Genomic DNA, 22,255 nt, shown 5'->3' on the forward strand with positions numbered 1-22,255 from the left:
GATGGAGATGCTGGATTGGGAAGGGGGATTAGAGAGGGGGTAGAAATGTTGGGCCACAAGTGATTGGGGTTAGAAGGCAGAGAGAGTAGCCTGGCAGATAGAGATGAGAGAGTGAGAGAGTATGTCAGAAGAGTGAAAAGGAATAAGAGAGAACCTATAGGAAGAATGGAGAATATGTAGGAACAAAATGCTGGAGGAAGGGGATGAGAAGTGGAAGAGAGAACTCATGAGGAAGAGAGAAGGAATGGGAAGAAGAGCAGGAAGGATAGCAAAAAGGGTGAGAATAAAGGGAATGTAGTAGAAATATACATAGAGAAGGTAAAGTATTCAAATATCCACCGGTGAAGGAAAGAGACAAAGAAGGAAGAGACAGATGAAAAGGAAAAGGAGAAAGACTCCTGAGAGACAATCCCTGAAAATTGGGGATGTCTGGCAACCATACATGTTGCCTTTGGAGTTGCATGACAGCCTGGGTGGAGATTGGAGGTGGCAGTGGACAAAGGGAGGAAGCAGGACAGGGAAGGGAAGGGAAGAGAGGATGATGCTGGATAATGGGGGAGTGGGAGAGAGAGATGCTGGACTACAGACAGTGGAGAGGGTAGGGCCTTGAGGGCCCTTATTTGGGGGGGGGGGGGTACATGGCTTCAAAGAGTTTATGGTAAAAACAGTTTGCATAATTCAACATATAATCTCAACTGAAAACTTATTACTATTTTTCTCCCTGTCATAGACAAGACAGAAAAGGTTAAATAGGTATTATTTTCCTCTTCATAGTTCTGTTATATGACATGGTATTCACATTTACAGAGTATTCAAAGAGCTTTAGATAAAACTTACCTAGTGTGCTGATATTATTCATAGTGGTCCAGGATGAGTTATCCTCCTCTCTTAGATAAGGCAGAAGGGTATCTTCTCCTGTGCTTCCTCCTTCCTCATCAATTTGAGATATTTCTTTAGTCTCCATCTCTGCTACCTCTTTATCTGATGGGAGGATGAATATGTTTGAATCAACCTTGTTTTTGAACAAAAGTTCAGAAAAGGCAGATGATTCATGACTGTTGAGGTCATGTTCTTCTGTAAGTATTACTTCCTGGGAAAATGAAGCCTGGGGCAACTCTTGCCTAGATTCATTGAAGGTTGGTGTCTTTCTTGCTGTCATTGTGAGTAAAGGGTTCCCTGCAGACTGGTTCTTCATTGTCAAAAGTTCTTCATGTGTTTCTTCTAGCAGCTCTTCTGCCTTCTGTTCTGCATAAGTCCCTACAGCTAGTGTGGATGATGGTCTATTTGGTTCCTGGCTTGTAGATGGCTTGGTAGCTATCCAAGCTTCTGTTGTAGGCACTTCCTCTATGTTGGAAGCCCATTCCAAGTCTTTTGAAACCAGGCTGGCTGTGTCGACATCAGCAGGATTTAAGGGTATCTCAGCACTGTCAGCCACTTTTGTTCCCTGTGGTGGCCTCTCTGTTACAAGCTGTGGCTTTTCTCCTTGTGTGTGGAAGGAAGGTACTTGAGTGTATAGAGGCAATGTTTTCATGGTACTAAGCTGCTGGTTAAAAACTGATGCAGTTTGATTCTCCACACTGTTTCCAAACAGGAAGGTTGACATACCTAAGGTAGATCCTGTTGCATCATCTTTATAGTCCTGTATTTTTTCCTTTGGTTCTTTTTCAACGTGTTGACTGTTTGTGGTGAAAAACCCAGCATTTGTTGGTAAAGGACTTTCAAAACTGATGACAGATGTGCTGTGAAATGAGAGTTCATCAGCAAATCTGTATCGATCAACATCTGTACCACTCAACATTTTCCTATCTCCTGCAGTAGATTGGATGGTTTCTGCTGGCTGAGTAACAGGTTCTTCCTTCAGTTCTGCTTGACTCTCTCCTGGAGTCTGGCCTCCTTTTTCTGAACCTATTCCTTCTTCGGGTGCATTTAATGCATAAAACTCCTGGTTCTGTTCCTTCAGCGTGTCATTCTTTACAACATGGAGATAGCCATCATGCACAGCAGGCAATAAAGACCCAGTGCTTGGACGATCCTTATTTGAAGGACTCAAGTTCTTCAGGACCTCTTCCTTTGATGCTTTGGACTGCTCTGTGCTAGTGAACTCCAGATAAGCCCTATCTCTACTGCTATTTCTGTTTGAAGAGGTAAGTTTATTTCTGAAAGTAATGGCTTTCCCTTGCCTTTCTTGGAAGTTATATTCAGGCTCTCCACTTCCATCAAGGTTGTCTTCACTCTTTAGATCTGAATTCAGAGGTGCTTTGGGAGAGGCTGTTACAAACTGAAACCCTGTCAGGTTGTCTGTCGCAAAATTATCTGCTGTGAAGGGGTCAGACTTGGGGAAACTAGAGGACAGCATCCCTGGCAACACACTTCCTTCACTGGAATTGGTTTCCCCAGAAAAGTTTTCCATGTCCTCTCCAGCAGCCGATACGGGCAGGTTTCCATATCGACCTTTGCTATATTCTGCCTGCATTCTGTTGTCAGTCGGCAATTTGTAGGCACTGGCATTTGCAGGTTTATCTGTTTTCTGTTGGCTGACAGTGCCCATTGTTGGTTGTATGGTTGCTACACCTGTCTGGTGCCAAGTTGAGTTTCCTCCAGCAGGCCTTGGACTATTTGAACCCTCTGTAATAGCAGAACTTTGGCTCCCCACCATTATCTTCCCATCTGTGATTTCTGGTACTGTCCCAGGCCCATTTGTAAAGGGATGTTCTTCCCTATAACCTAGTAACTTTTCTGTTTCATCTGTTGCACCTTCTAGTGTAGATTTCACCAATGATCCTGTATTACCTGAGGACCAGTCAATAGGAGACAGAGAGCCCCCAGAGCTGAACTGATTGCTGTGTGTAGCTGGTTCCATTGTCCACTCCTGACCCTGTTTTTTACAGGTTTTTGTCGTGACTGTAGTATCTGGATGTGATGTATGCACAGAGATGCTGTCTATTTGATCTCGCTTCTCTGATCCTATTAATTCTGCAATAAGACATATGTTGCACTTAGTTTCAATGTTAAAGCAAATCAGGTTAGTTTAATTAGATACAGTCTGTATGAACAGTTAGAGCAGGCTGCACAGACGCTGGAATTTAATTCAGCAAGACCCTCTCACCTCCTGAAAAGAGGCTGGTTATTTTAATTTCCAGTTCCCCTCAAGGCTGAATTCAGAGTTGCATAGGTACTTTGGGACTTCCCACCCTCCACAGTCAAGTGTGAACTGAGTGTTGAGATGGAGAAAATACAAAAACAGACGTTTTTAAAAACTTGGGTGCGGGAGGGGGCAGTTTTCTTCTCTTTTGGGCTTCTAGCTCAATCAGAACTGAAGGGGGAGGGGTGCTGGGATCTGGCAGAATGGACCTTCATAACCTAGTTATAGTTTCTCCTATTTTATATCCCCATCCCCAAGCACACCCAAGTCTATCTGGCTAACAGCTGTTAATGAACCAGTTTGTCAGAACTATGTTCACCTACACTATTAACTTTGACCACATCCTTCAACAATAAACCCCACAGTTTAATTGTAAGTTGACTAAAAATATATTGTCGTAAATTTGTTTTAAACCTGCTACCTGTTAGTTCCTGAAGTTTCCTACCCCACTCAGGATTTTAGAGACCTCTCCCATATCTCTTCTTACCTGTCTCTTCTCCAAACTGAAGAGCCCTAATCTGTCTAATCTTTCATCATAAGGAAACCGTTCCATCCTCTTTATCATTTGGTGCTGATTACATCTCCGTTTTGCTATATGTTTTTGGAGATGAGGGGACCAGAGTTTCATGGTCCCCTCCAGGTGTAATCCTTCTAAGTCAGAAAAAGTAAGAGGTGTTGATGATTGGGTAAAAGCACTGTTTGTGATTAGGGCTAGCTCTGAACCTGGCAGTGCTACCTGCAGGGTAAGGGGAACTTCCTCTAGAAAAGAAGGGGGTGTGGTTCCCTAGGGTTACTGCAAAGGTAGTAGGGACACTAGGCAAATCTTCAACCTTGCACCCCCCCCTTCCCAATTAAATTGCAGGCTCTTAAGGTTGCTTTCCTTTTCCTCTATCTCCAAGATTCTGATAAATGGACTCAAACTACCCCTCCTAGAACAATTCATCATCATACTTTCAAATATTACATTTTGTGTTCTATATATATGTGTACATAATAAAGGTGATTTCTCAAAGCCACCTGGTAAATGACCATTTGAAAACTGGCCACCCTATCTGCGGATAAATGTACATGCTGATGGTTCTTTCCCTTTGTGAGATTTAAAGGGCCAATTTGTTTACTTTTCAGAGAAACATTTGAAATGACAGCAGATAAACATCTTATGGCCTATCCAGTTTGCCAATCTACACCAAAGACTTGGTATTACAATCCTTTCCTCTCTCTCTGAGATCCTTTGTGCTTGTTCCATGCTCTCTTGAATTCACATTTTCATCTCCACCACCTGCACTGGGAGGCCATTCCATACATCCACAACCCTTCCCATAAAAAAAAATAATTCCTTAGATTCTACCCCCTTTACATGCTGATCTAATGTTCCCTCATTCCAGAGTGTCCTTTCCATTGAAAGAGGCTGGATCCCTTGTATTTATTCCTTAGAGACATTTAATTGTCTCTATCATATATCCCTTTATCTGCTTGTCTATAAATCTGCTGTCTTAGATGACTGCTTAATTTGCATAACGGTTAAGGGTCTCCTCTCCAACGTTATGAAAAGATGACTGTTCCATCTGGGTGCCCTCTCTCTCCGATGTAAAATTCAGTCACACAGTCAACTGACTGTCAGCATCCTGTCAGACAAAGGGCTGCTCACTTGAAGCAGATGCCCTTTGAGTATAGCCAATCCTGCCTGTGACTGGTTAATAACAAGAGATAACAGTAATGGCAGAGTCTTGCTGGTAGAATTGCTGTAGAAAAGCACAGCTATTATTGTGAAAACACTTAGTACTCAAAAGCAGAAACAGCAAAGAAAAATAAAACAAGCTGTATTTTTCTGTTGGGATTATCAATATGAATATCCAAACGAGCAGGAGAATGGAGGTGAAAAATTTCAGAGGGATAATCCATTGTTATAAATTACTTTAATTTTTGGCTCTTGTGTTCTGAGAATAAGTTTTTCCCTCTGCAGCTCCTTCTCATGCCTCTCCTTCCCTCCTGTCTCAATCTTCAGATATTATAGCACTTAGCCACCTTGTAATTGTTAGAATGGGGTCAAAGAGGGCCTCTTCTGGAAATATTTGCACATCGCAAATTTTCTTTTAGAGACTCTAGTGGAACAGAGGGATGGGATGGACAATGCTAACCATCAACCTCATCAAGGAAAGGGGTAGGAATGGAAGTGGGCATGGGGTGAGGGCATGGGGAGCACATTGCTGTCCATCAGTCTCAACAAGAAATGGATATGGGAAGGGGAGAAAGGGGCACATTGCCTACCAGCTGATGTAGGGATAAATTATTTATGTGCTGCAGGTCAAATCCTGGCCAGAGGAAAAAAATTTCTCTTAATGAAATGCAGGAGATGTTGGGTAAGCGGTTATTGATCTGCAGCAGGAACAATTTATCAAACTCTTCAGCTGGTGACTTTTTTATTAGTACAGAACAGGACTATAATCCCATTATCATAATTAACTACAATTCTCCACAGTCTCCAGTGCCCAGCAGAGACCTGGGGCGCTTCTACCCTGCTCCCATCCAAAGGGCTTGAAAACTAATAAGTATAATCATGAAATAGCCAAGGTTATGTGAACCTTAAAAACAAGGATCCAGTGAATTGAGCACTAGCAAAACATGTCAGACTGACAATAGTGGGAACCACAGTACTTCATTATTATCAGGGACAGTGACCATGCAGGCTAAGCAAACACACAGAGCCCAGGCAGCGGCAGGTAACTGAGAAAAGTTTTACTAACTGGACAATATTCAACCGGTGGTGATCAACAGTTTTTTTAAGCACTGACCGTCACCAGCTAGATTAGACCCAGATGTTTAATGCTAGGCCATGTCTGGGTACCAGTATTGAGTATCCAGTTATGAACAAACATGTCAAGGCCGCAGGAACTTATGCTGGTCCTCGCTGATATTAAGCCAGGACCTGCATAAGGGGATCTGTGAGGTCATCCAATTCCCCTGTTCTGATATCCCCTCCCCCCCATACAGTTTGATCACTGCCGGCTGAATATTGTCCAGTTAGTAAAACCTTTCTCAGTTACCTGCTGCTGCCTGTGCTCTGTGTGTGTGTATAGCTTGCATTGTCACTGCGGCTGGTAATAATGAAGTACTGTGGTTCCCACTGTTGTCAGTCTGATATGTTTTGCTAGCGCTCAATTCACTGGATCCTTGTTTTTAAGGTTCACATAACCATGGCTATTTCATGATTGTCCTCATTAGTTTTCAAGCCCTCTGGAAGGGAGCAGGATAGAAGTGCCCCAGGTCTCTGCTGGGCATTGGAGACTGTGGAGCATTGTAGCTAATGTAGTTAATTGTAGCCGGTGATGGTCAGTGCTTAAAAAACTGTTGATCACCAGTGGCTGAATATTGCCCAGTTAGTAAAACTTTTCTCAGTTACCTGCCACTGCCTGTGCTCTGTGTGTGTGTAAAGCTTGCATTGTCATTGTCTTTCTTCCCAAGAGACCCTCAATATGGCTCCTACCCACCTGACTCATTCCCAATGGTCCTCAAAGCCAAGATACCCCAATGCTCTCCCCATCACCTGACACTCTTCTGATGGACTCAGATTCCCCCCTCACCAACCACCCCATTTACCAAACCCACTGAGAACCCCCAGGACTTACCTGAGGGCCACCCTTAGTGGTACAGTGGGACAGGGCAGGAGCAGTCTCCCTCTGCTCGTATGAAAGACTGACCTCTAGTGGTAGAAGTGTGAGACTAACATCAGGTGTCACTGCACCCGATGCCACACAAGTAGGGAGCAGAGGGAAACGGATTCTGTCTAATCCCACTGTAAAACTAGATAGGCCCTCAGATGTCTTGGGGATTTTGGGGTATCAGGCAGGTTGGGAGAGGGAGGGGGTCTCTTTTGATTTTGGGGCCAATGGGAGGGTCAGGTATATGGGAAGAACATGGGGGTTTCTTGGCTTTGAGGACCATCAGGAGGGGATGGGTAGGTGGAAGAATCATTGTGGGGAGGTCTTTGTTGGGAAGTAGAAGCATCAGAGTGTGCTGATTTGGTGGGAAATGGTTTGGAATGAGGAGTATTAGGGGATCAGAATCAGGGGATCAGGGGGATGGGGGGGGTCAGAATCAGCTTGATGACCCTGCAGATGCAGGGCACCCACAGAGCTATGTGGCTAGCCATTTGTGCAGTCCTATCTGGCTGCTTAGCTATGTGGGCATCATCACTGAATATGGCTTGTGTCCACATAAGTGCTGGCTACTTCCCAACTTTGCCTCTGGACCTCCCCTCCACTGTCTGGTTTTGACATAGGCAGTTAGAGCCAATACTCAGCAGCACTGCCTGGTTAAGTAAATATCAGTGGCTAGACCGAGTGAGATTTAACTGGGCAAGTTAAATTGCTTTGAATATTGACCCCTTAGAGTTTTAAAGCTCCTTACTTGGACTGATCTTTCTCTTCATCTCCATCTCCACTTCATTAGAAAGGGAATGACCATGGTCTTTGGGATTCAAAAGAGTAGGCCGATATGACGTAGTTATGACTTCAATGCTATTATCAATGTGGTCTTCTGTTCCAGACTTTGGGCCAAAGGTTTGGAGGGAAGCTCGGTCATCATTGTTATCTCTAGTTTCATCTGGACCCTCTTTAAACACCCAAGAATGGTGTCTATCGAAACCAGAATGGATATCTTTCTTGTGGGATTTAGGCTTGTCAATAAAATGCAGATCATCAACTTCATCAAAATTGGTGACCTTGTTCACCTGGTCTTGCCTGATGTTATCTGGTAGCTTGGTGTCCACTTCAGGGAGACCAAGAGGCAGCAATTCTGTTTTTTCTGGGGACTCATCAGGAGTCATTAGTGAAGAGTGTTCAATAGGATGGGTGACGCTGGGCAGCTCTGCAGATGTATCTGTAATGAAGTGTGAGTGCATGTGCACATCATGCCCTTGGTGCACCTTGGGAACCTGGTCAACCATATTAATAGACTGATCTTCACTCCCTATGTGGTCAACCAAGGAAAGCACTGAAGACTTAAGGTGGGATTTCTTTAATGGATGTTCAGCCCTTCCCTCCGCTTTCCTTGATTTATCTGAAACAGGATTTTCTGTTATGCCTGCTATCTCAGATCTCAAGAAAGAGGTATCAGGGAAATCGGTTCCTTTCATTAACAAAGTTGTCCCTGCTTGGGTGCCAGTAACTAGCCGTGTCTGTTCACCCAGTGACAAAGAGGACAATATTGGCTTTGAAGATACGGCATTGCCATCTCTCACCATTTCCTTTGAGTCACCAGAAAGGATTGGATCTTTGTGCTGCTTTTGAAATATTCCATAGTCTGTGGGAGACACCAGTGTGTCAGATTCAAGTAAATCATTATTAATTCCCAAGAGGTCTGACTTTTCTCTCTCTCCTCTTTCAAGCTTTTTCCTTTCTTGCCTAAGGTGTTTTTGCACAAGTGCTGGTCCATTCTGATTCATTGGCGACAGGGCTGTAGTGGTTTGATAGGCTGCAAAGATCAAACAGCAAAATGAAATTAGACACCACATATAACACCAGAGAACAAAGAACTGGTAAGTAATAGAAACCAGAGTCCAAGAAAAGAGAATTCCGCCTCGTGCTGCCCCATTTTGTTAATAACATTGCAGTTTTATCCTACTGCTGTGACTTTTATTCTATTTATTTTGGAAGTTCCTTTAAGCAATTAGAGAACAGTTTTCAAATCCATTTCTACATGTAGACTAGTCCTCTAAAATTGTCATCCCATAATACGGCTAGACATCTGCACACTGTTCAAAAAAGCACTGCGAGAGGCGCTCCTGGGAGTGGGTTTTTGGCGGGATCTGTAAATAACACAGATCTAGACATTATCCCCCGGATTCTGTATAGTGTGCCTAGAGATCTGCGCCAAAATTCACAATGCGTATAACTTAATTGACATAACGAGCTAATCAGCATTGATAACAGCTCTTAACATGCAATAATGCGCAATAATTGGCAATAATTAGAATTTACACACACAACTTGCTAAGCGCGTTCTGTAATGTAGTGTGCCTAACCTGCAGGCAAAAAGGGGCATGGTTAGTGGCAGGGAAATGGGTGTTTCATGGACGTCCCATAATTTACGCACGTAGTTATAGCACATGGCCCAGTGTGCCTAAATCTACATACTGGGATTTACACTATGTTTTCATTGGTGTAAATGGAGGCACGTAGTTTTAGGCACTGGGCGCAGGGCCGCTGAGACACTGGGCCAGGCCCGGGACAAGGCCCCCCCTCCACCCGCCATCGGGCCCTCTCTCCACCCCCGGGCCCTCTGCACTGACCTTAAGCGCCTCACCTTCGAAAGCGCAGCAACAAGCAGTGGCAGACCACTCCTTCTTTCCGTGTCCCGCCCTCGCGGAAGTTACATCAGGTGAGGGCGGGACACGGAAGGAAGGAGTAGTTTGCCGCTGCTTGCTGTGTTTTCGAAGGTGAGGCGCTTAATTTCAATGCCAGGGAGCGACAGAGGGCGGGCGGGCTGGACTGCAGTGGTGCCGGGCCCGGGGAATTTTGTCCCCCCTGTCCCCCCCTCTGCCCTGATATCAACTAAGCATATTCTATATACCAAGCCTAAATCCTGGTGCTGCTTATAGAATATGTTTAGTCAGCACTGATTTGTGTGCTGATTTTTTAGGCACCATATATAGAATCTCCCCCTATTTTCTGTAGAAAATCTACCCATTCAACAAGCAGGTGCAGAAATGTACTGTAGCTGCCGCACATCTCAAGGGGGAAGTTAGGCAACTCTTTATCTTTGAAACTGGGTACAAAGTCCGCAGACAGTCTGAAGATCGTCCCTTTTTTATTCAAAGCTCCCATATTTAATCCATTCCATCAGTAATGACCTTAGAAACAAGACAGCAGTTCCGCATGGTAAAACTGGATCACGTGTGCATAATGTGACTGACTGCTTCCAAGGACATCACATGACAGATGCTGAAAGATTTTTTATTAAAACCCTTAGAAGATGAAAATGCTTACACTTATCCTGGATAGTCCTCTGGTGTTCCTAATAGGAGTAGCTGAAGTGTTACTGAATTTCAAGGAAAGTGGAGTACATCTTTGGCAATTTGTTATATTTTTTTTAGAGAGGGAATTTTTCACCTATTTAATGTCTTCTCCCAAATTACTTTTGGGGCCTAGCAGTTTCCTTGTGCTCCCAGCTCAGTCAGAACTAGCCTCATAGGTAACCACCAAGACAGGTTTCCTTCCCTATTTTAATAAATTTACCCTCTCACCCACCCCCACACCCCAATCTGTGCATTCGGAAGCCTTGTCCATGGACCATACTTCTCCATGGAGTCCAGTAGACATCCATGTTAAGTCTGGTTAATGGACATCACCACTCAACAATGGATGAAACTCCTCCAAACCCACTGGGGACTCAGTGTGGTTTCTGCAGCAGCCTCCACCAACCTGGGGACAGAACACTGGGCTCAGGGCTTGAAGCTGGGTATTCTCATACACAGCACTGGCAATGAACCACCAGGCTGGCTCAACCTTTGTGTGTCTAATAGAGAAGTGAATTAATTTGAGACCCCTCACAGATACAGTATTTCAGTGGTTCTCTTCTTTTGTCTCAGGATGGTCTGTTACTGTCACATCTAACCTCTTCCCTATGACATGTGGTGACCCCCACGGTTCGGAGCTCTCCCCTCTTCTTTTTAATATCTTCCTGAGACTCTTGGCTTCTTTGAACCAGGACTTAGGCGTTTCTGCCTACTTCTACGTTGATGATGTTCTTTTGTTATTTATTTATTTGTTACATTTGTATCCCACATTTTCCCACCTATTTGCAGGCTCAATGTGGCTTACATAATACCATGAAGGCGTGCACCAAGTCCGGTAAAGAAACAAATACAAGGTGATTGTGGTCGATTTTGTATGTTGTTTTTGGGATCTGCTTAGGTAATAGGCTGAATATAAATCAATAAACTAAACTAAATGATTTAATCAATATACACAGTGGTTACTCATGAACCTGCAATTATTCTGGAATCAGCGGTGTCTATCTTCCCTGGCAGGTAAGTGAAGTAAAGTGTGGTCACTGGTCCATATTTTCAGATAAGTTAATAAAACTTATTTCATCCAATCACAAGACTCATTTTACTACATTTCTTTCATTTCTGCCTCCTTGCCCAAAATGAGTCCAATATTACTGTGGCAGAACCTGGATAAGAAGGGTGTCTCCTTCCAGGGCACAAAGTCAGGAAACAGCTGGGCTTAGTGCCCCAGAGTTCCATGACCCGTATATCCCACTTCTGTACCAGTGCTGTCATTCGGAGGAGGGCATTTGCCCTGATCCCTCATGCCACAGGGTGTGCATGCCAGCCTAAAACTGATGGAGGCACAGCCCGTTGCAGGCTATGAGACCCCCTCCTAAATTTCTGCATGCCTAACACTGGCCTTTCCTCAGAGTCTTCTGCTGCAGCTCACGCATTTCTCTCCAGAGCCCTCCAACACTTCACAGAATCTCTTGACTATGAAAAATTATGATAGATTTTTATGACTTCATTTAGAATTTAGAGTGGATAGTAAGAATACCAAACCTCTAACCTAAGAGTCGCCTCAGGCATCGCAGGCAGAAACTGTTTAAAATTACTGCTTTCATCAAAGCTGACATTAAATGCTCATGCTTAGAAAAAAAATATTTCCCATTTTACACACCTTCCTGCTTCAGTCCTGCCAGAGGTGACTTCCAGCTTCTGAGCTGTTTTAAAGAACACAATGATGCTGCTGTTCCCTTGCCCCTCCATGCCACTGCCCGCCTTCCCTTTCTGTCCCACTGAACTCTGCAGCAGCCTAGGGTGGGGCAGAGTTCAGAGATTAATTAACTAACCTGTTGTACTCAAGATAATTGATGGGACCAGAAGATGTTCCATCAATACAAAGAGGAGGAGCACAGGCTTTTATTTATTTACTTTTTCCTTTTACATGTAATGCCCAGGGGCATACCATGATGGAGCAGTGATAAACAGGTGGGCATGGAAAAGGCATGTACAATTAAATTTTTCCTAGTACCTTAAAACATATGCTCTTGTGAGTTTTATTTTATGCCTGTCATGAAATATCATTGCCTTTCCTTTAAATCTAATGTGCTATTCTAAGAATGACCAGAAAAAAGAGAATGGAAGAAGCCAAACTCAAATAAGCCAGGATTTCACAAATAGGCCCAATCTATTAATATGTAGTCTTCAGTGGACTAATCCCAATCTTCAATGTAAACAAGAACATGAAATATAGTACAATGGGTACATCTAAGCATACAGATGACCCAACACTGCAGTGTTGGGTAGAAACTTGCCTTCTTCAGGGGTCCTAATATGAAGTACACAATAATTGTACTCTACCAGACAAACTTCAAGTATATCACTGAAAACTCCGAAAAAAGCCGCTGAGGATGAATGGCGTCTCTGTCCACAAGTGGTGCGAAAACCAGAGACACCGTTCATCCTTGGCGGCTTTTTTCAGAGTTTTCAGTGATATACTTGAAGTTTGTCTGGTAGAGTACAATTATTGTGTACTTCATATTAGGAACCCTGAAGAAGGCAAGTTTCTACCCAACACTACAGTGTTGGGTCATCTGCTTAGATGTACCCATTGTACTCTACTTCCTGTTCTTGTTTACATTGAAGATTGGGTCATCTGTATGCTTAGACGTACCCATTGTACTCTACTTCCTGTTCTTGTTTACATTGAAGATTAGGATTTGTCCCCTGAAGACTACATATTAATAGATTGGGCCTATTTAAGAAATCCTGACTTATTTGAGTTTGGCTCCTTCTATTCTCTTTTTTCCGGTTTTACTTGTTTACAGGAGGATTTTTCCCTTCCGTTTGTTTGACTTTGGGGTTTTTTTTTGGCTATTCTAAGAATGGTCATCAACTCATCCCCTTACACCATGCCACTTGGATAGGCAGTGGCAGCCCCCAGTGTAGCCCACTGTATCTTGGGACATAGTTCTTGATTTCCTTTGGAAAAAAATGGTGCTTCTTCTTCATCAGTGCAGTAGGGAGATTTTGGGCCAGTCCTGGATTTCTGATAACTTTATCCTGGTGTATTATGGGTCTGGCAACACTGATTTATATACATAGAATTGGGGGCTACAAATGCCGCACTGCACTTGGAATGTAAGTTCTAAACCAGGACTAACTTAAATTTTCCCTACTGGACCAGATGGCATGGCACTGAGCCAGCTGGTGATCCAAGTTCTGGAAATTCAACCGTTCTCCGAACAACACACCTCTATAGCAATATACATCGAATCTCTGGTTGTGGTCGGGAAAGCCAGTGCGGTTGGGGAACTGGTAGATGGTTCTCACTCCTGGTTCATCCCCGCCACAGTTCTTTCGTGGTGACTGGATAGGATATCTCACGCTGCCATCTGCTAACCATCCTGGGTCACACTGGTCTAAGCCATTCTTCCAGGCCAGGTAAAGCTGGCCAGTGTTTGCCAAAGCAGCTCCCTGTCTCTGGCAGTAGATTTGGGCATCCAGCAAGTTCTGCTTCCTGGGTACAGATGCATAGAACACCTCACCTATGGGGAAAGAGGAGAGAAAGGCCTGAATTAGAACTCTGAACAACTTGAGTGTCATACATTAGGCAAAGTTTCTACTTCTGATGAAAAAAGCCACTGTATCAGGAAAAGTGACAAAAGCTTTTTATTATTCTACTTATTCTATGCTAGTTCCACACTGCCTGGAACACAGATTACACAAAAGTGCAGACCTGCCAAGTCTCCTGCATTCAGATGGACACTCCCGCTTTTGTGGACCATCTCCTGATGAGCAGCTTCCCCTTCCAGCAGCAGGAGGAGACACCTTAATAAAATGTAATCTCCCGCTGTCTCAGGAACAGACTCACGATAAGAGCTGTGGGACTGGTCCTGTGGCAGCAAGAGGTGATGTTTTATTAAGGCATCTCCTACTGCCATTGGAAAGGGAAGTGACTGCTGGTGCCACAGGCCATGACATTGGGGTGCACCAGGGGTAGAGATATGGGTAGGGCTGGGTGGAGCTGAGGTGGGGCCATGGATGGGACTAGGTGCAATGGGGCAGGGATGGGGGGGTTCGCCCTCAATCTCCCTATGAAAACTCTCAGCTCCTTGGCAGCTCTGCAAATGAGTCTTTCACTTCTCTCACACAAGAACAAACATGGGTTCACAGCTAGAACCTTTCTGTACTTTTCAATGGACTGGATGATTTAAAAGTGATTAGCCCAAACTTTTGATTGTAACGGGAATGTCACCTCATTGTGGCACATCAAGAGGACGTGGGGCTTTGCATGCCACTCTGCTAAATGTCCCAGGCTGTGCACATGGTTGACTTTGGTATGCTGGAATGTCTTTGTATTCCTTATAGTGCAGAATCTATATTTGAGCTAGCTTACAAGAGGAGCGGGAAGTGCATATTAAAACTCTGCTCTAAGCAGGATAGAGCTCCTCCCAGGAGGAGCAGGAAGTGCATATGAAAACTCTGGGCTAAGAAGGATAGAGCTCCTCACAGGAGGAACAGGAAGTGCATATGGAAACCCTGGGCTAAGCAGGACAGAGCTCCTCACAGGAGTGGGCTTAAGAGCACCAATGTCTTGGTTAAGTCCTGTTGTCACATCCCTCACCTCGGTCCCGGTTGGGTCTTCCGGTGGCGCGGGGATGCACACTGCCATAACGATTTGGCGCTCCCTCGCGTCTGTCAATGTCATACACTGGCCCAAAGACACCCCGATGTGATGCCCCTGCATGATGCGGCTCTCCGCCCTAGCACGGCCAGCTGATGTCAGACGCCGCCACTATTTCCACAAACCTTCCCTGTCCCTCGGGGCTTCGGCTTCTACTGAGGTAGGTGTCACCATTCCTGATACCGAGCCTGACCCTGAATTTGAGGTGGAGGAGGTCCTGGACTCCAAAAGCCTCAGGGGACAATTATTCTACTTGCTGTTATGGAAGCACTTTGGTCCAGAGGACAATTCCTGGGAACCTGCTACCAATGTCCATGCACCAGAACTAATCCAAGAGTTCCACACTCACTACCCATCCAAGCCCAGACCTGGGCGGTGAGCGGGCCTTCCAGGGAGAGTACTATCAAGTCCCTCATCTCGGTCCCAGTCGGGTCTTTCGGCGGCGTGGGGACGCACACCACCATAACAATTCAGCGCACCCTCGCGTCTGTCAACGTCAGTTGCTGGCCCAAAGACGCCCCAATGTGACGCCCAAGCGTGGCCGGCTGACATCAGACACTGCCACTATTTCAACGAGCCTTCCCTGTCCCTCGGGGCTTCGGCTTCTACTGAGGTACGTGTCACTTATGCTGTGCTTTGCTTCCCTTTTTCCTTGTTCCTCGTTACTGACTCCTGTCTGCAACTGGATTACTCTCTGACCTGCTGCCTGCCTACTGACTCCTGTCTGCACCCGGATTACTCCCTGACCTGCTGCCTGCCTACTGACTCGTCTGCACCCGGATTACTCTCTGACCTGCTGCCTGCCTACTGACTCCTGTCTGCACCCGGATTACTCCCTGACCTGCTGCCTGCCTACTGACTTTTGCCTGCACCCAGATTTCTCTTGTCCTGCTGCACAAGTCCTGCCGGCCGGCCGGCCGCACCTGGGGGCTCAACCCCCGGGGAACGGTGGTCACCGCAGGTGAACTTTGGGGTTGCTCGGCCACCAAGCAGTATCCGGGTTTGAGTCTTCACACCCGGCAGCGCTCTACTTGGCCTAAAGAACTCTGATACCTGTGGATGGAAAGTGAGGAGAAAAAAACAAAGGATGGAAGAAGTCTGATCACAACATGCAGTCTTTATTTGGTACTCATTTAAAGCATACAGTCTGTATCATAGGAAAGTCTGCATCATAGGAAAGTCCAGTAACATCAATCCGTGGCACAGAAGACTTAACATGGCCGTGTTTCAGCACTAAGGCCTCTGTCAGGAGTCAGCAGTCTTACAATGGAGCATCCAATAGGCAAACAGCTTAGTGCAAATAAATATATCAAGACATAAGCAAACAAGAGACTTAATGCAAATAAATATATATGCAGCCCAGGCAATCAATGCCCTCTTATGAAAGGTCTGTTTTTTCCCATGAAGTGTTTGACAACTGGAGCATTTTTTTACTTCTTCCCTAATTGTAAGGATTTTAGGTGTTATTTGGCTATTTTGGTGTGCTTTTAGGAAGCATGACAATACATGTTTTGCACTTGTACTATATAGCTCTCTGAATTATTAAGTGTGCTCCATAAAATGTATTTTTACGATGGCATAGTTAATAGTGCTTTTGCCCAGTAGGTTATGAGCATATATAGTCATCTTTTTCCTTGTTTATTTGACATATAAACTTGAGTGAGGTTTCCTTTTTTCTTCTCATTTTCCTTTTTTGTATTTTGGAATGTATATTTATGCATACTATTGTTTTGTGTTCATTAGCAATCATTCCAACGCTCTAGTCCATTCAGGTTTTTTTCAGTTTACCAGTGTTACAACTATGATTTGGGTAGGTTTTCTCTATGTCTATGAACATTTGCAGTTTTAGCTTTTATGTAGCATTTATTATTTAGCAGTTTGCAATTGATCTGTCCCCTTATGCTTTTTAATACTGGAAACTATTACAAAGAATAAAATTACGGAACACATAGACAAACATGGTTTAATGACACAGAGAGGCTTATTTTCAAAGCACTTAGCCTCCCAAAGTTCCATAGAAACCTATGGAACTTAGCCTCCCAAAGTGCTTTGAAAATATGCCTCAAAGTCACCATGGGTTCAGCCAAGGGAAGTCTTGCCTCACCAATTTGCTTCATTTATTTGAAGGTGTGAATAAACATGTGGATAATTGTGAGCCGGTTGATGTATGTATCTAGATTTTCATGAGAGAGGAGGCAATGTCCTTCTGTGGATTAGGAATTGGTTATTGAACAGAAAACAAAGGGTAGGGAAAATGGCCATTTTTCTCAATGGAGAAGGGTGAATAGTGGAGTGCCAGAGTGATCTGTAGTGAGATCAGTGCTATTTAATGGTCAAGAAAATGGTCAAGAAAATATGAATCTAACATCCTTTTTAGAATCCTCATTGGAAATAATTGCACAGAGAACTTCTATGGTGGTATCTTTTGTTTTTGTATTAGATCGGAATGCTGTCTTGAAACTTTCCTTTAGACATTTGGACACACAATTTTTGGGATCAAAAATTCATGTATTTTCTGACCTTTCAAGAGAGACGCAGATGAGGCGTAAGGCCTTCTTGACCTTTCGGCCAAGAATATTGGCTTTAGAAGTCAACTTTGTGCTTAAATTTCCTTGTCTATGTTTTGTGATATTTCAGGGTAAACAATTTCAATTTTTTGAACCTAAACAATTGGAAGAATTTCTTCTGGCTAAAGAGGAAATAAAAGTCATTGCATAGACTCATATTACGGGTATATGATAGTCTTGGGATTAATTTTCTAAGAATATTTTGTTACTTTTATTAATTTCTAATTCTTGGATCACATTGCATTTATAGTGGATGAAAGTATATTATTTTTCTTTTTTTCTGTGGTTTCCAAGGTATTATATTAAGAGACATGTTTATTTCCTATTTCTGTATTATCTCGTTTGTTGGGATATGTTGAAAATAATAAATAAAGTGGAAAAAAATAAATGATTTGGATAACCCTGTACATCTGCATTGTTTTTTTTCTGAGCAGCTCCTGATTTTTCCTGATAAACCAGTAAAAAATAGCCGGTAGAATCCTAGCTCTGGTGAATGGTTATCAGGATTGTTATGGCAATTATTATATGGGAGGCCTGAAGGGGTTAGGATGATTGAGATGTTAAACTGGTTGTTGTTGTTATATATTTTATTATGTTGGATTTGTACAAAGATAGTTATTGTTTATGTATTTATTGTTTTGGGGTTGTGATGTGGAGGTGATAAGTTTCACCTTTCCTGTTTATTTGATAAATGGCTATTAGAAAACTATCTATCCTATATAAAATAAACTTAAAAGCATAACAAAGAGAAAAAAATTGAGCAGAAAGTTACAGTCATCTAAAGCAAAGAAGAGGTAAAAGATAACACCATGTTGTGCATCCCTAAGCCTTGACCCCAAGCCAGTGCCCATCCAACATCAGATCTCGGCATAACAATCAAAAGCCTTTGGTTTTTAAACCTGTCTTAAGTTTAATGTCCGAAGGTTCTAGCCTAAGATACAAGAGAAGGGAATTCCAGAGGGTAGGTCAAGTCAACTAAATATCAAGTGGTGAATAGTATCCAATCCAATAATTCCGAAAGATGGAACCACCAGCAAATGATCCTGGGTAGATCTTAAAGCATGTAAGATTGAATAAGAGATCAAATATTGAAATAGAAAAGATGGTTCACCAGAATGCAAAATTCTATGGACCAGCATTAGCATTGTGAATGGAAACTTATGTGATGTTGGCAACCAATGTTCTGCTTTTAACAAAGAGATCAGGTGATCAAGCTTCTGAGCACCTGTAATCAGTTTAACAGCCATACTTTGAACCAGTTGTAAACATTTGAGATCAACCAATTAGAGACCCTGGAACAAAGCATTACAATAGTCTACTCTTCTCAACCTCTTCTCAAAATTTGCTTCTTTGTAACTTGTGCTGTGATGTGCCATGTCCTCTCTTTAGTGATGTCACTTCCTGGCCATTAGGGTATCCCTTTGCTTTGAACCACAGTCAAATAACTCAGTTTACTTGGTATTACTGCAAGTAGCTGCCTGTTGCAGGATCCATGGATCTCCTTTGCAAGAGCCTAGTGTAGAATTTTACATTATGAGCTGGGCTGAAGGTTTGCAAAATATTCAGACTAGGCAATTAGATCCAGACTCGTAGTTTACATTTCAAGGTTCATAAGATCATAAACTGTGCCATATTGAGTCAGACTAAAGGACCATCAATCCCAGCATCATATTCCTGATTGTTCAGTCCGGGTCACAAATACCCAGCAAGGTCACATTCTTTATTTCTTGAATCTAAATGGTGGGGTTCTCAAGCCTACATGGGTGATAACAGGATATGGACTTTTCCTCCAGGAACTTGTTTAAACCCTTTTTAAACCCAGCTATGCTAACTGCCTTCTGGCAACAAATCCAAGTTTAATTGTACATTAATACAAAATATTTTTTGTGATTTGTTTTAAATATGCTGCCTCATAGATTGATGGGGGTGTCCTCTTGATTTTGTGTTGCTTGAAAAGTTAAACCACCATTCCCTATTTACCTGTTCCATACCACTCATAGTTTTATGAACTTTTATCATATCTCCTCTCAGCTATCTCTGGTAAGTAGTGGAGTGCCTCACGGGTCAGACCTGGGGCCAATTCTGTTCAGCATCTTCATGAGTGATATCTATGAAGAGTTAGAAGGGAAATTTTGCTTTTTGTAGTTGACATGAAATTCTGCAACAGAGTGAACACCCCAGAGGTACTAGACATAATGAAACATGATCTAAAAAAAACAGGTGATGGGTCAAATGCTTGGCAATTAATCTCTAAGAGTGATGCATTTGGGGTACAGAGTGATGTATTTGAGGTAAAAAAACAACAACCCCCCAAAGGAACTGTATACAACAGGAGGAGAGAGGCTGATGAATAAGGACCAGGAGAGAGACATCAGTGTGATGGTGTCTGAGGATCTAAAAGTGGTGAAAAAAATGTTTCAGGGTGGCAAACAAAGCCAGAAGGACACTAAGCTGTGTAGACAGAGACATAACCAACAGAAAAGAGGTCAAAATGCTCCTAGACAGGATATTGCTAAGGTCTCATTTAGAGTACTCTGTCTAATTTTGGAGGCTGTAACTGACTAAGGGCTGAAGGAAACTGGAGCCACCAAAGAGGAAAGTGACTAAAATAATACAAGGTCTCCATCAGAAGATGTATAAGAAGAGACTGGAGTTCCTAACTATGATATCCTAAAGAAGAGGGGAAACAGAGGGAACACGATACAGATTTGTAAATACTTGAAAGGTAATATAGAACAAACACGTCTTTTACAGTCTTAGTAGCAGTAGGAGAGACCTTTGCTCAACTGAGCTTCTTGATCAGATTATCCCATATCTTGACAAGCCTCCTTACCCCATGCTGGCATCACTTTCTATCTAGGTTATTACAATTGGGACGCCCACAAAAGATGGCCAAGATATTGGAAGCCTGTGCAAAATACACAGATGCTGAGTGAGAAGAGCTTCAGAAAAAGAGAGAAACATCCCTGTATTGAAGAAACCTCACTGGCCGTCAATTCCATGTCATAATCAGATTAATTGATAACCTTAACATTCAAGTCTGTGCATGTGATGGAATAAGGTAATTTAAATATGCTGTGTCTAGGCTATGAAGGTCCTCCTAAGAGGCCCTTCTTGGGATACATCTGCTGGGGACTAGACTTTAGTCTTTTTATTTGCTTATCCTTTCCTTTGGAACATCCTCCTGCTCCAAAACTTGTGTCATTTCAGACAGGCCGTTCAGTTCCACCTGTTCAGGTTCTTTGGTAACAAGAGGCCTAAATGTTTCTAGCTCCCTGTTTGGCAGGCTAAGGCCCTACAAGAAGTAGCCACAAATGACATTCTGATGCCTTATATAAGAATATATCAAATTAACTTGTCAGAATTATTTTGTTTTGTTTAATTAAGAGCAGGACCCATAAACAAATACTACAGCTCAAACGCTCAGCACTCACAACTGCTACAAATGACCTCAGGGGCGACTCTTTCACATGAGCAATCTGTTCATGACTCACCTGCCTCCTCATCGGTCCTAACACTTTTATTTCAAACTCATTTTATCTTTTTGTCTTATATCTAAATTTTAAAAAGATATATTAAATTTAAATGGGATCAACTAGCTTAAATTTCAGCTCTCATGTCCAGATCTGCTGCCAACACGGGTCGTGTTTCACTAGGCATTAAGCCTCAGCGTCATCAAGGTGCAGACCTCAAATGCAGGCTGCCAGTCACTTCTCAAAAATGGTGGGTGAGGGGGCGGCACTGGTGGGGGACAGGCGGGGGTGCAGTGTCAGCAGCAGTGAGCAAGCAGGGGTGGGGTGGGGGGGGGGGCAAAAGCAGTGGGCAGGTGGGGAGGGGTCACATTGTTTTGCCCCAGTCCTGGCTTTGTCTCTCAGCAGCCCTGGAGAGGTATAGTATATATACTGGATCCCTGTTTACTTTGCTTTGTATCTCCCAAACACATTAACATTCACCCTTTTCCATAGCTCCTAATTTTCACACCTCACACGGTCAAACGTGTAGGGGAGGCATTAATGCAGAGGCTGCTAGTACATTTTGCCCATAGTCATGCCCTATGCATCCTCAGATAAAACTGAGAATCTGTGAAATGCTGTACTTCATATCCACCAAGATTAATGATGTTTCATTATAAGGAGTAGGATTACCCACCAGTGCAGCGGGCTTTAATCCCGGTGACCTGGATTCAATTCCCACTGCAGCTCCTTGTGACCTTGAGCAAATCACTTAGGGCCCCTTTTAATAAGCTGCGTAGTGCCTAGTCGTGCCAAGTTGAAGTTACCGCCCAGTTACCACGTGGCCCTTGCAGTAATTTCAATTTTGGCACACGTCCACTACGCGCATCTGAAAAATATTTTTTATTTTCTGGCAAGCATAATGGACACGTACCAAGTGGCATTTGATGCATGTAGGTCATTACTGCCCAGATTCTTTACTGCTAGGTCTATGGCTGGCGGTAAGGTCTCAGGCCCAAAATGGATGCGCAACAATTTTGATTTTGCCGCATGTCCATTTTTGGCAAAAAAAGAGGCCTTTTTTACAGGCGTGCTAAAAACCGGGTTGGCACGTGCCCAAAACCCGCGTCTACCCTACTGCAAGCCATTTTTCAGTGTGCCTTTGTAAAAGGACCCCTCAACCCTCTATTGCCCCAGGTACAAAAACTTAGATTGTGAGCCCTCTAGGGACAGAGAAAGTACATAAGTACATAAGTAATGCTATACTGGGAAAAGACCAAAGGTCCATCAAGCCCAGCATCCTGTCCCCGACAGCGGCCAATCCAGGTCATGGGCACCTGGCAAGCTACCCAAACGTACAAACATTTTATACATGTTATTCCCGAAATGGTGAATTTTTCCCAAGTCCATTTA

General features: G+C 43.4%; 1 protein-coding gene across 1 annotated transcript in view; it reads right to left on the reverse strand.

The window, feature by feature from the left end:
* The window catches only part of NCAN (neurocan), a 143,296-nt gene that overhangs the window by 67,413 nt on the left and 53,628 nt on the right, over positions 1-22,255 (reverse strand). The window contains exons 6-11 of the mRNA XM_030219917.1: positions 13,321-13,684; positions 11,815-11,949; positions 10,564-10,657; positions 9,330-9,343; positions 7,550-8,106; positions 838-2,973 (exon numbers count right to left, since the gene is read on the reverse strand). Of these exons, the coding sequence (XP_030075777.1) occupies positions 838-2,973; positions 7,550-8,106; positions 9,330-9,343; positions 10,564-10,657; positions 11,815-11,949; positions 13,321-13,684 (3,300 nt within the window). The remainder of the gene's footprint in view (positions 1-837; positions 2,974-7,549; positions 8,107-9,329; positions 9,344-10,563; positions 10,658-11,814; positions 11,950-13,320; positions 13,685-22,255) is intronic.

The sequence above is a fragment of the Microcaecilia unicolor genome, chromosome 11, assembly GCF_901765095.1.
Source record: "Microcaecilia unicolor chromosome 11, aMicUni1.1, whole genome shotgun sequence".
In the NCBI taxonomy this organism is placed as follows: domain Eukaryota; kingdom Metazoa; phylum Chordata; class Amphibia; order Gymnophiona; family Siphonopidae; genus Microcaecilia; species Microcaecilia unicolor.